The 14,545-nt window shown below is 31.6% G+C and overlaps 1 protein-coding gene across 1 annotated transcript in view; it reads left to right on the top strand.

The window, feature by feature from the left end:
- LOC126893230 (putative gustatory receptor 28b) overlaps positions 1-13,028 on the top strand; it is a 131,699-nt gene extending 118,671 nt beyond the window's left edge. Inside the window, exons 5-6 of the mRNA XM_050663208.1 lie at positions 9,000-9,089; positions 12,502-13,028. Coding sequence (XP_050519165.1) covers positions 9,000-9,089; positions 12,502-12,555 — 144 coding nt within the window. The 3' untranslated portion in view covers positions 12,556-13,028. The remainder of the gene's footprint in view (positions 1-8,999; positions 9,090-12,501) is intronic.
- Positions 13,029-14,545: the final 1,517 nt, after the last annotated feature.

Here is a 14,545-nt window from a genome sequence, read left to right as displayed (position 1 = left end):
TGATAAGGAAAGAAGACATACGTGAATGCAAGGACTGCAAGGTAATAGTGAGTGAGACAGTAAGCCAACAACATAAGCTGCTTGTTCTGGACATCGACGTAAAAAGCGAAACTAAACAAAAATATCGGAGAGGACCACAAAAAATCAAATGGTGGCTGCTGAAAGATGAGAAAGAAGGTCTATTCAGGAGAAGAATAGTAGAAAAAATATGTTGGAACATGAAAGGAAGCCCTAATACAATTTGGAGAAAAATGGCCAGTAGTATTAGAGAGACTGCTATTGAAATACTTGGGAAAACGTCAGGAAAAAAGTTTGAGGATAAAGAGACTTGGTGGTGGTCAAACGAAGTACAAGGAAAAATAAAAGAGAAGAGAAAATTATATAAAAAGTGGCAAGAAACCAGATCCGACACAGATCTTCAAAACTATATGGTGGCGAAAAAGGAAGCGAAAGTAGCAGTAGCAAAAGCCAAAGCAGAAGCGTGTTCAAACCTATATGATCAACTTGATACCAGGGAAGGCGAAACGAAGATATATAAAATAGCCAAACAGAGAGCAAGGAAAGCAAAAGATTTTAATCAGATTAGATGTATCCGAGATGAAAATAATAAAATACTAGTTCACGAAAGGGAAGTCAAAAAGAGATGGAGAAAGTACTTTGACAGCTTATTAAATGAAGAATTTGACAGACAGCCTGTAGAGTCAACGGAGACAGTAGCAGCAATGGTCACCAAAATAACCAACGAGGAAGTGGCTCAAGCGCTTCAAAAAATAAAGAAAGGAAAAGCGGTAGGACCAGATGATATTCCTGGGGAAGTATGGAGAGCATTGGGAGAGACAGGAACAAGGTGGCTAGCAGGTCTATTTAATAGAATTATGGAAGTCGGACAAATGCCAGACGAATGGAGAAGCAGTATACTGGTACCTGTTTACAAAAACAAGGGAGATATACAACAATGTACAAACTACAGGGCTATAAAACTGCTTAGCCACACCATGAAAATATGGGAAAGAGTAATTGACAGACGGATACGTGAAGAGACCGAAATATCCGAGAATCAATTTGGCTTTATGCAGGGTAGATCAACAACAGATGCAATTTTCATTATAAGGCAGTTGATGGAAAAATACAGGAGTAAAGAAACAAACGCTCATATGGTATTCATTGATCTTGAGAAAGCATATGATAGAGTTCCTCGAGAGATTCTGTGGTGGGCACTCAATAAGAAAGGAGTCCCTGGTGAATATGTAAAGATTGTGAGGGATATGTATGAGGGAGTAACGACTAGTGTTAGGACAGGTGTGGGAGAGACTGATAAATTTCATGTGAAAGTAGGATTGCACCAAGGCTCTGTGCTTAGTCCGTATTTATTCTCATTAGTTTTGGACCAGATAACAGCGAAACTACAGGGTAACATTCCATGGTGCTTAATGTATGCTGATGATGTCGTGTTAGTAGGAAATAGTGAAAGAGACTTAGAACAAAAACTGGAACAGTGGAGACAAGCTCTGGAGGAAAAAGGTTTAAAACTTAGTAGGACAAAAACAGAGTATTTGGAATGTTCATTTAAAGATGGAGCTACTACAAATAAAATGGTATCTTTGGATGGTGAAATGATTGTGAAAAGCAATAGTTTTAAGTACCTAGGATCGGTATTACAGAGTAATGGAGAAATAGATGGAGATGCATGCAGTAGAATTAGGGCTGGATGGATGAAGTGGAAAGAAGCGAGTGGTGTGTTGTGTGACAGAAAAATTCCAATGAAGCTGAAGGGAAAATTCTATAAAACAGCCATAAGACCGGCTATGATGTACGGAACTGAATGTTGGGCAGTGAAAAAGAAAGAGGAACAACGAATGCATGTGGCGGAAATGAGAATGCTTAGATGGATGAGTGGAGTGACAAAGAAGGATAAAATTAGAAATGAGTATATTAGGGGAAGTCTAGGTGTGGCACCAATTGATGCCAAAATGAGAGAGCATAGGTTAAGATGGTTCGGTCTTGTTCAACGTCGAGACGTTAATCACCCAATACGAAGAATAGCTGAAGTGCAGATTCCTGGAAGGAGTAGGAGAGGAAGACCAAAGAAGACCTGGGGGGAGGCGATAAGGCAGGACATGTTGGTAAAGGGGATTAACATTGATATGACCCAAGACAGAATTGTGTGGAGAAATGCAATTAGGGAAGCCGACCCCGCATAGGGATAAGGCAAAGAGAATGATGAATAGTAAACAGCTATATTTTATATAAGGACACTCTGAAAAAAAAAATTCACGTGCTAAGCCTATGACTGCATTACAGTTCCTAGCATTAGGAACTAGAACTTAGCAGTTCTTAGATAATAAATTTAAAATATTCCTGTATTTAGTTTTTTTATATTTTCAAAATAAAGTATTTTCTTAAAAATTTTTGTAATTATTTTTACCGGTCGCTATATATACCATTGCCCACTAAGTATTAGTTGTTTGTCAAAATGCACACTGGTAGCTATATATACCACCCTTTCCAGCCCTTCTGACACAGAAAAAATTTTTTTAAACATTTTTTGTCTTACTAATCATGCATAATGAACTACTTTTACTATTCAAAAGTATAGTTTTACAAAAACAATAGTTCTGCCCGTTAAAGGGTTAAGTAGGGGTATATGCATGATAGAGGAGACTAGTGTCACAGCTTTACTATATGTAAGAGTGAAACAGCTCTGATAAAAAAAAGTATTGTACAATTATCAGTAAGTGAAACAGAATTCATTGATATAAATTGCATATCCCTAAACTGTGTACCCTTGTTAATTTTCATTTTTAACCAAACAGTGATAAAATCATAGCAAATTTTATTTTCATAAATGCATTCAAAATTCAGTTGTTTGTACATTCTTACAGTGTATATGTTTTATTCAGAAAATAAAAAACAATAAGTAAACATCAAATAAATTAATTAAACTAATAAATCCTTTATTATTTATAATATATACCTAATATTATATTATGAAATAATTATATTATCTGTAGGTGTTAAGTGTGTGTTTGTTTTTCTGCTGATTTTTTGGAATCTTTAATCATAAAAATACAATAAATGTTCTTAGTTGTATTTATGCATAATGACTAGTTAAACTTGGTTAAATCTATGTACGACCATAGCTTATTTTTCAAAGTTTTAAGTTTCATTAAAAATCGTATGAATAACTTTTTACTTTAAAACCATGAATCTCAGTTATTTTAATAAAATATGTACAGTTTTAACTATCAAACATAAATTACTGTAGGAATCCGTAGAAATGTTCTTTCCATTCCAATTCAAAAAACCACTTCACTTTTCACTCAAAAAATTTCAAATTTTTTGGCGTTATACATTTAACCTCAACCAACGATTACTTTTTCTTCTTCTTTTTCTGGCGTATGTCTTTGACAATTTACTCCAATAAAGATTGGGAGATAAATGTCCAGCAACGCTGTGTCTAGGTACACGCTAACGTCTACGCAAATAAAAAAGTTAGGTACACGCGAATTAAACTTCATCAAGCCAGTGAAGATTGATAATAATTCTTAGATTACATTCTTTTCCAACATTTGTTAATATCTCCATCAGCTTGTGCTTTACTTATATTGAACGCTTTATGGTAATCAATGAAGCATGCATAAATATCGCAATTTACGTCTCTACATCGTTGAAAGTTGAAATAGTACTAGTACTTCTATACTAAAGAGAGCCTCTCTCGTACCCACTGCATTCCTAAGACCAAACTGTGTACGGCTGATTTTTAATATGGAGATGACGGCTGCTTTTGATTATTGACGCATATTTCCATTACACTCTATGCTAATAGAATAGAATAGAAATATGCTTTATTGTCACTGAAAATTTTTACAATTTTATGGACAAAGCTTACATACAGTCAAAAGAAAAATAATATCAATACCTAACAAATAACAACTACAATTTAGGGAGCGTTGAAGTATTACGTAACCGCGATTTTTTAAGATTTTTGACCCCCCCACCCCTACGTAACGCACTCTAATGGGCGTTTAACTATTGCGTAACGCATTTTTTGAAGATTTTGACCCCCCCCCCAACCTGCGTTACGTAATATTTGAACGGTCCCTTACTAAAATTAGATAAATTGTCAATAAACAGTATATAAGATATAAAGGCAAAGAAAAAACAATTTATTGCAAAAGGGCCTAGCCGGGTAAGATGATGAAAACTGCCCCCAACTCGATTCGAATTCCATATAGGTCACCGTTTAGCATATATAGTTAAACTCACTTTCTGAAATTGTTAGCCCCCTAGATGGTCATGTGACCCACCTAGAACCTAATTAGGGTTTTTATGTCTTTACTTTTTAATCTCAGCCGCATCGAGAACTAGCGAAAAACTTTAAATAAAAAAATTGTAAGCTTTAAAAAGTTCTGTCCGAAAATTTTTTAAAAATTTTTGGCGGGAAATTTAAATTTTAGAACGATTTTAAAATTTTAAATGAGTGTAAAAAATAACTAAGACATTCGTTTTCACGAAAAAATATATAACGTGTATTTTACATAATATTTCACACTGAATTTTTTCAAATTTTTAAAATTGGTGAAACGCACCTTACAAATTAAAAAACCGCATTTTTTCGGTTTTTTTTTCGTTTTTTGATACAATTTTATACATATTTTTCAAAAAAGGCAACACCTTCACTAAAATAGGTAAAAAACTGAAAAATAGTTGAGGTTTGCTTAATAAAAATTTTTTGTAACACCATCCATTTTCAAGATACATGATTTTTAACAATAGTAGACTATATTAAAAATCATTTGAACGTAAGTAGTTTTAGTTGTCAAACTACTACAATTCTACAGGGTGTGAACATTGCTACGAAATTAATAAAAAAACGTAATTATCTTTTAAAATACCCTGTATAACATTACAAATTCTCATATTTTAAGAAAGAAGACATCGAAGAGAATCCAAAAATGTAAAAATATACAGGGTGTCCCATTTAAAAAAACGAAGTTATAAGCAACTGAAGAAAACAAAATTGTACACATTTTTTACGATTTTGCCGAAACTACTGGCAACATTGTAATTAAACTTGGCGAGTTTTAAGAGGTAGTTATTGTGCATGTTTTGACATACAATTAAGGATTTGATATGCATCATTGGAGCGCATGGGGGTAATGGTCTGAACTTTAAAAAAAAAAAAGATAGTACGCCACTGACATTTCAAATTAACAATAATTTTTGAATTCCTCGTTCAATTTGCGATAAAAAACCTTCTTCTCATTTTTTCATACGACGCGCCGTTTTGCTGCAAAAAATAAAATATCTTAACGCATTCAAAGTATTCGAATTAATTTTTATAATGGATGTATGAGTTTATGTAGATGTAGAAACTACATACACGAATACTTTGTAAGGGTTACGATGTTTTATTTTTTTAATAAAAATGGCGCGTCGTATGAAAAAATAGGAAGATAGATTTTTTGTCACAAATTGAACGAGGAATTTAAAAACGATGTTAATTAGTTAATTTGAAATATTTAAGTGGCGTACTATCTTTATTCTTTAAAAAGTTCAGATCATTACCCTTATGCGCGCCAATGATAAATATAAAATTCTTAATTGTATGTCAAAAATGCACAACAACTACCTCTTAAAACTCGCCAAATTTTATTACAATGTTGCCAGTCGTTTCGGCAAAATCGTAAAAAATGTGTAAAATTTTGTATTCTTCAACGCCCTGTATCTTGAAAATCGATGGCATTACAAAAATTTTTTATTAAGCAAACCCCAATTATTTTTCAATTTTGTTACCTATTCTAGTGACGGTGTTACCTTTTTTGAAAAATATGTATAAAATTGTATCAAAAAACGAAAAAAAAAAACCGAAAAAATGCGAGTTTTTATTTTTAAAGGTGCGTTTCACCAATTTGAAAAAATTCTGGTTGGAACATTATGCAAAAATACACGTTATATATTTTTTTCGTGAAAACGAATGTCTTAGTTATTTTTTATACTCATTTAAAATTTTAAAATCGTTTTAAAATTTAAATTTTCCGCCAAAAATAATAAAAAAATTTCGGACAGAACTTTTAAAGCATACAACTTTTTTATTTCAAGTTTTTCGCTAGTTCTCGGTGCGGTTGAGATAAAAAATAAAAACATAAAAACCCTAATTAGGCTCTAGGTGGGTCACATGACCACTTAGGGGGCTAAAAATTTCAGAAAGTGAGTTTCACTATATATAGGGTGAGGCAGATAACTGGCCTATTAGAAATATCTCGAGAACTAAAGGTAACAGAATCATGAAAATTGGAATAAAGGGGTTTTGAGGGATGATCTATTAAATGAAAATATTTTCATCTCTTTGCAACTTCCGGTTATACCGGAAGTTGCTTATAACTTGGTTTTTTTAAATAGAACACCCTGTATATTTTTACATTTTTGGATTCTCTTCAATATCTTCTTTCTTAAAATATGAAATTTTGTAATACTATATAGGGTATTTTAAAAGATATTTACGTTTTTTTATTAATTTCGTAGCAAAATTCACACCCTGTAGAATTGTAATAGTTTGATATTAAAAACTCTGCTTACGTTCAAGTGATTTCTAATAAAGTCTATTATTGTTAATAATCATTAGTATAGCTTATTTTGAAATTTTAGTATACAGGGTTCGTCGAAACTCGGAATGAATATTTTCTGAGTTTTCTTAAATGGAACACCCTATATTTTAGTATTGTAATGAAATGGTATTTCATAGTACTTTTTTATTTTATAAGTATTCCCTATACCTAACTGCTTTAATTTGTGAGTTATTGGTGATTAAAGCTAAACATTAATTGCAACAAAAAATACGTAAAATTTTATTAGGTTGGCCGTGAAAATATTCAATTACAGATAATTTTTCAGAAATAAATACATATTAATCCAGACTGATCCTTAAAATTACCAATAATTGTTTAGCTATCAAAATACCTACGTAGTTAAGATTGTTGGTGCGACTAACAATTAAGCACAAATTAAAGCAGTTAGGTATAGGGAATGCTTAAAAAATTAAAAAGTACCATAAAATATCATTTCATTACAATACTAAAATACAGGGTGTTCCATTTAAGAAAACTCAGAAAATACTCATTCCGAGTTTCGACCAACCCTGTATACTAAAATTAAAACTTTAGCTATACTAATGATTTTTAACAATAGTAGACTATATTAAAAATCATTTGAACGTAAGTAGAGTTTTAGTTGTCAAACTACTACAATTCTACAGGGTGTGAACATTGCTACGAAATTAATAAAAAAACGTAATTATCTTTTAAAATACCCTGTATAACATTACAAATCCTCATATTTTAAGAAAGAAGACATCGAAGAGAATCCAAAAATGTAAAAATATACAGGGTATCCCATTTAAAAAAAACGAAGTTATAAGCAACTTCCGGTATAACCGGAAGTTGCAAAGAGATGAAAATATTTTTATTTAATAGATCATCCTTCAAAACCCCTGTATTCCAATTTTCATGATTCTGTTGCCTTTAGTTCTCGAGATATTTCTAATAGGCCAGTTATCTGCCTCACCCTGTATGCTAAACGGTGGCTTATATGGAATTCGAATCGAGTTGGGGGCAGTTTTCATCATCTTACCCGGCTAGGCCCTTTATATAAATTGCAAAACATACTTACAACAAATAAAATACGTACAACATTAGGAACTGAACAAGTTTAAGCTACTGCGTATGAAACCCAATTTTCTTAGTTATTCATTAATAAATTCTTCTATTGAATATTATGGTTTTTTAGATAGATAGGCTTTTGTCATTTTACGGAACTTTGGGAAAGATGTTGCAGATTTAACTTGTAAAGGGAGATGGTTGTAAAGTTTTTTTGCGGAATATAAGTAATATAGATTTCTTTACTAACTCAGTGGATGGGATCGGTAAATAAATATCAAAGCTGGAATTTCTGGTGAAGTAGGTAAGGATGATTGGGTCTTGCTGGAAAGACATGAAGGTGTTTACGATTTAAACAAACCGTTTCTAGGATATATATTATTATAAACATGGAGGTGTTATAATTCCGTGATCTCTAAAGTAACTTCTGCAATGTGTAGATCCTCTGAGGCCAAACAGATATCTTATTGCTCTTTTTTGCAATTTAAAGATAACATCAAATTGAGCAGCTTTCGCAATAGAATTTGCGATTTTATTTTTCGGGTGTAACTACATACAATGATATGCAAGAAATTATATTCCATCGCAGATTTAAAATTCGTTTATTTCGAAAACGGTTGAGTTTAGCGAGATGAAGGTGGTGTATCTTTTTTAAGTAAAAGTATTGAGAGAATAAAAATTTTAATTCAAAAAGTATGCAGAGTTGGGTAAAAAAGAGTGGATAAAAAAATTGATCGTATTAAATGAGCACTGAAAGACGTATGTGGCGCCGTCTACGTCTAGGTAATACTTTTTTTTTTGGAGGTGGGAATCTTCTTAATACCGTCTGGGAAGGTGTCCCAGGTGTGTCGGATTCAGTCCGTCCTATCTCTATCTTGCCGGGCCGCCTACCGACTAAACTCACCTCCTCTTTCTCCAGCCGACGGGTCCGGAACCGCTCTTAGCGAGCATATCTGACCCGTCGACCTTACTCATAGCTCTCCTCCGGCACTCCCAGCACGTATTCCACGAATTAGCCGGCCGCCTAATTTAGGTAATACTTACATCATAATTTTTGGTGGGGAGTTTAGGTTTTTCGTCCCAAAAAAATCCCACTTATCAAATTTCGTATTGTTATCCCATGTCTGTCAGGAAATATTCAAGAATAAATAAAATAAAAGTTTAACGTTGACACCCTGTATTTAAGTTATTATCAAACTTTCGTACTAAAGTAAGTTAGCTTAAATCGACCTATTTTTAATCTTACTTCAGAAGCTCAGGGAGCTAAGGTTAAGCTATGGCATATTCGTTATCAAACACCGTGTAGGTATATGGTAGACTTAAAAATATAATTTTATTTTTTAGATACGATTCTTCTTACATCAATTACTTCACACAGAAGTAAATATAACAGCATGTAATCTGTTTACCATCAATGCATCATTAATATTTAGTGTAAGTACCTATGTATTTTATTTTGTTTAATTTTTAAACATTTTCTATATTAGTGGCCTATTTTATAAAAGTCCGTATCTACATAAATTAGCCAAGGTAGTCATGCTTCGATTTCTGACCAATTTGATTCAAACATGAAAATCATACATGTATAGTTAGTTAAAATTAGGTTGTTAAGCAGCTTTTAAAAATTTAAAAATATACAGGGTGTTGCTGTAAAAATAAAGCTTATGTTAAGCTTGCTTGAATCACCCTGTACATTTTATTTTATATCTAAAAAGCGCCATTTGTATACAGGGTGAGTCATGAGGAACTGTACATACTCCTACCTCGTTTAGAGGCCCCTATTAGGAATAACAAATGACCATTAAAAAGTGTCTGCTTCCATTGTTTAATAATATACAGGGCGAGTTTCGCATTTTGACAGAAATTTGTATTCGTCATAATTTTTGAACGGTCAGATCGATGTGTCTCTTATTTTGGTAAATCGTTACACCTAATCAACTGATTTATTAAAACTAGAAAAAATCAGGTCCGGCTTTAAAAACTTAGATCGTTTGGGTCTTAGAACAAATTTCACCCTGTATACGCTTTTTGAAAACTCTAATATGAATTTTACAAATTAGACCAATAGGCAATTAAAATGGGATAATTATTTTTTTCCCCACACGATTACTTAATTTTTTATAAAAAAATCAAATTTGACTATGAATTAAAAGTTTTGTAAAGTGAACCATAAATTTAAAAAAATTAACTTTTATTACAAAAATTAATTTTTTAAAACAGATATTTAATTTATGTTACCACTCAATCAACTGATTTATTCAAACTAGAAAAAATCAGGTCCGGCTTTAAAAACTTAGATCGTTTGGGTCTTAGAAAAAATTTCACCCTGTATACGCTTTTTGAAAACTCTAATATTATGAATTTTACAAATTAGACAAATAGGCAATTAAAATGGGATAATTATTTTTTCCCCACACGATTACTTAATTTTTTATAAAAAAATCAAATTTGACTATGAATTAAAAGTTTTGTAAAGTGAACCATAGATTTAAAAAAATTAACTTTTATTACAAAAATTAATTTTTTAAAACAGATATTTAATTTATGTTACCACTCAATCAAATGATTTATTCAAACTAGAAAAAAATCAGGTGCGCCTTTAAAAAACTAGATCGTTTGGGTCTTAGAAAAAATTTCACACTGTATACGCTTTTGGAAAACTCTAATATGAATTTTACAAATTAGACAAATAGGCAATTAAAATGGGATAATTATGTTTTTGCCCACACGATTACTTAATTTTTTATAAAAAATTCAAAGGACATCGCACACATCTTATGGAAAATATAATGTCACTCAAATTCAATAAAATTTATACGAATAGATTCGTTTTAAATTAACGGTCAAATCTTATCATTGCGCCAACTCTTAATTATGATTAATTACGGCGCAAATTGCAATTAAAGTTTATCGAAATCACATTTTTGGAGTCAGTAAAACTGTCAGTTACAATCACTATTGCTCTGGGTGCTATTCAAAAGAGCTTTAACCCCGCTGGGCCTAAGCGGCTTAGTGAAACTAATCCGCTGATTTATGGAGTACCGACAATTTGGGTATTATAAAATATTTTTTCTCTCTCTAACTTATGTACGTATCCATTTGATTTCAGATTTATTTATATCAATTTCTGCTCTTATTATTGAAAATATGGAGTTGGCGCAATGATAAGATTTGACCTTTAATTTAAAACGAATCTATTCGTATAAATTTTATTGAATTTGAGTGACATTATATTTTCCATAAGATGTGTGCGATGTCCTTTGACTATGAATTAAAAGTTTGATAAAGTGAACCATAGATTTAAAAAAATTAACTTTTATTACAAAAATTAATTTTTTAAAACAAATATTTAATTTATGTTACCACTCAATCAACTGATTTATTCAAACTAGAAAAAAATCAGGTCCGCTTTAAAAAACTAGATCGTTTGGGTCTTAGAAAAAGTTTCACACTGTATACGCTTTTTGAAAACTCTAATATGAATTTTACAAATTAGATAAATAGGCAATTAAAATGGCATATTTATTTTTTGCCAATACGATCACTTAATTTTTTATTAAAAAGTCAAATTTGTCAAAATCGCAATTTTACCATAAAAATAAAAAAATTAAACAACGTTTTTCTTAAAATTAAATTATTCTATAACACGTCTAGATCTAAAACTCCCAATAACACTTCTCTTTGGACTCTATAGTTTAACATAGACGTGATCAAGTAGATAAATTTTAAATTTTTTAATTTAAAATTATCTTAATTTTTGCGATTTAACTTTGCAATTCACGAATATGCACCTTTTATTTTTAAAAATTCATAACTTTTACGAAAAGAAGACTGAAAGTCTACAAAAATTTTCATAGTCTTCACAATGGTAAGAGATATGTGCTGTAAAAATTTCAGAAAAAAAAATATTAAAATGGAACAGAGTTGTAGCGAGTTAAACCGTGATTTCATTTTTTTTTCATTTTTAGGTTAAAATTCCGATTTTGACAAATTTGATTTTTTAATAAAAAATTAAGTAATCGTGTGGGGAAAAAATAAATATGCCATTTTAATTGCCTATTTGTCTAATTTGTAAAATTCATATTAGAGTTTTCAAAAAGCGTATACAATACAGGGTGAAATTTTTTCTAAGGCCAAAACGATCTAATTTTTTAAAGCCGGACCTGATTTTTTTCTATTTTGAATAAATAAGTTGATTGGGTGGTAACATAAATTAAATATTTGTTTAAAAAAAAATTAATATTTGTAATAAAATTTAATTTTTTTAAATTTATGGTTCACTTTACCAAACTTTTAATTCATAGTCAAATTTGATTTTTTTATAAAAAATTAAGTAATCGTGTGGGGGAAAAATAGATATGCCATTTTAATTGCCTATTTGTCTAATTTGTAAAATTCATATTAGAGTTTTCAAAAAGCGTATACAGGGTGAAATTTGTTCTAAGACCCAAACAAACTAATTTTTTAAAGCCGGACCTGATTTTTTTCTAGTTTGAATAAATCAGTTGATTAGGTGGTAATAGTGTAACGATTGACCAAAATAGGAGACACATCGATATGACCGTTCAAAAATTATGACGAATACAAATTTCTGTCAAAATGCTCGTCCTGTATATTATTAAGCAATGGGAGCAGACACTTTTTAATGGTCATTTGTTATTCCCCATAGGAGCATTTATACGAGGTAGGAGTATGTACAGTTCCTCATGACTCACCCTGTATAAAAATCGACGGGTCTCAGCGCTTTTTATACTTTTTTAAAACAAAGACAGAAATAATTATATTTCATAAGTGCCTTTCACCCTATAAGTATATATTTAACGATTCATACACCTTTTTGTTTTAGGTGGCAAGTGCCTTTACTTCATATTTAGTACTTTGTGTACAACTGCACATATAAGCTGACTCTCGTAACAACAGTACCTAATAGTTAGTATCTTAAGTACGTTATGTATTAAATGTCAAATATTTTTATATAGGTAGTTCTTAAAATACTGAATTCAAATAAACACAATATGTCATATAACTAAGAAAATTTTAAATTGATGACAAGCTCCTACTATAATACGGGTGGGGGCGGGGGCTGAGTCCCCACTACCTAAAGATAGGGATATTGAATCGACCTTTGGGGCAGAATTACGAGCCATTTATGAACTTTCGAAGTGGTATAGTTTCAATTTTTGAGCTCATTTCCTTCATCCCCAAACAACCCTTTAATTGATATAACTTAAGAGAATAATGCTGAGAAAAATTCAAATATATCGTATAGCGTATTCTAAGAATAAACTCTTAAATCAAGCTCTTAAACTTCGATTATTGAGCTACAACCTCTCCGCAAGAACCCCATCTTCCCAACATAAAAGAGAATTGTACTTAAAATGAATTAAATTAATTATTTGGCGACTACATATGGTTTGATAATTTATGAGCTCCCAAAATACGCTCATTTAGATCATTAAATTGCAATTCCTTTTGTATAGTGCAATCACTAAAGGTAAAAATCAACTATATATTACCTTCGATTTCGGTGAACCTCCATCGATTTTCACGAAAATTGGTAAGTGGTTAGAAGATACCTCAAGAAACAAAAGTAACATGGTGCCAATTTGCGCTTTTACCCTGAGGGTAGATACCACCCCCTCTCTGGGGTGAAAATTATTTTATTAAAAGTACCTAACTCCACAAATCGATATAGGGACAAATTCTAATCAAAATTTGTTATATAAAGTTATTAACATAAATCAATACTTTTTGAGTTATTAAAGATCAAAGATTTTAATTTTTGTGAAAAAAAGTGCATGCTTTAAAGCGGTTTTCATAGATAACTCAAAAACTGTAAGTTTTTACAAAAAAGTTATCATTGCCAAAATTTAAGCTTTGACAAAACTTTTCAAAATGAGTTATAGGTAGGGTTACGATATGTCCGGATTTTGTCCGAACAGTCCGGATTAACGTCCGGATATGAGAAATGTCCGGATTTTTTTCTTTGCTAAAAAAATGGAAAACATTTGGCCCAGCGATGGGAAATTTCATTCTGCGCAGCATCTAGATAAGTTATTTCGTTCTGTAATATTATTTTCTAGGTCTAAAGTATGTTAAAATATAGGTGTAAGGTGTACCTATATGTATTTTAAACTTTCAGAGATTTTCGATGTTAGTTGCATATTGTAGCGAAACAGCTGTAAGTACTTTTAATTGTGCCATAATATGCATTTCGCATATCGTCGGTGATACGGCAATACGTCCTATGTCAAAAATTTCGGTTATTTGGTTTATCTAACCAACAGTGTTATTATGACCTTGACTATGCTCCTGCAGTACGTCCCATGTAAATATCCGATTACAAACTAGATTTTAAAGCAATTGCAAAACGTTATAAGTCGGCCGGGCGGCTTGACTGACTGCAATATGTTCTATGTGACAACGTATTTTGGTTAAAGATAGTGTTGAGAGTGCAGCTAGCGCTGATAAATATTGAAAGGTACCTGCGTATAATATCAAATATGAATCGAGCTAGGAAATTGGTTAGTTTGGCTCTAGATTCTAGATTAACATCAGCAGGAAATCCTAGATGAGAACACCGGAGAACTGAAAACAAAATTAAGATCTAAAGATTTATCTGACGAAAGTGTATAGAGTGATCCAGAACCTAGCTGGCTCAGAATACTCCTGATGATATTAGCCTGCATTCCGCTCTATCGGATTATAGCTCTACTAAAGAAGAGCTGGATTCTGTTACTGGTGATTTATTTGTAGTTGCAACTAGCAATGGCCGTAAAAAAAACGTCCAAGGAGAGGGAAGGGTGATCCAACTAAGTGGAAACGTGCAAAAAATGCTTTATCTAGGCTTAAGAGTGAATCGTACCTGGGCTTTCAGAAAAACTGCGACG

Source organism: Diabrotica virgifera, chromosome 10, assembly GCF_917563875.1.
Source record: "Diabrotica virgifera virgifera chromosome 10, PGI_DIABVI_V3a".
NCBI classification, from domain to species: Eukaryota; Metazoa; Arthropoda; class Insecta; order Coleoptera; family Chrysomelidae; genus Diabrotica; species Diabrotica virgifera.
Note: the sequence above shows the minus strand (reverse complement) of the source record. Positions and strands in the feature narration are given on the sequence as shown.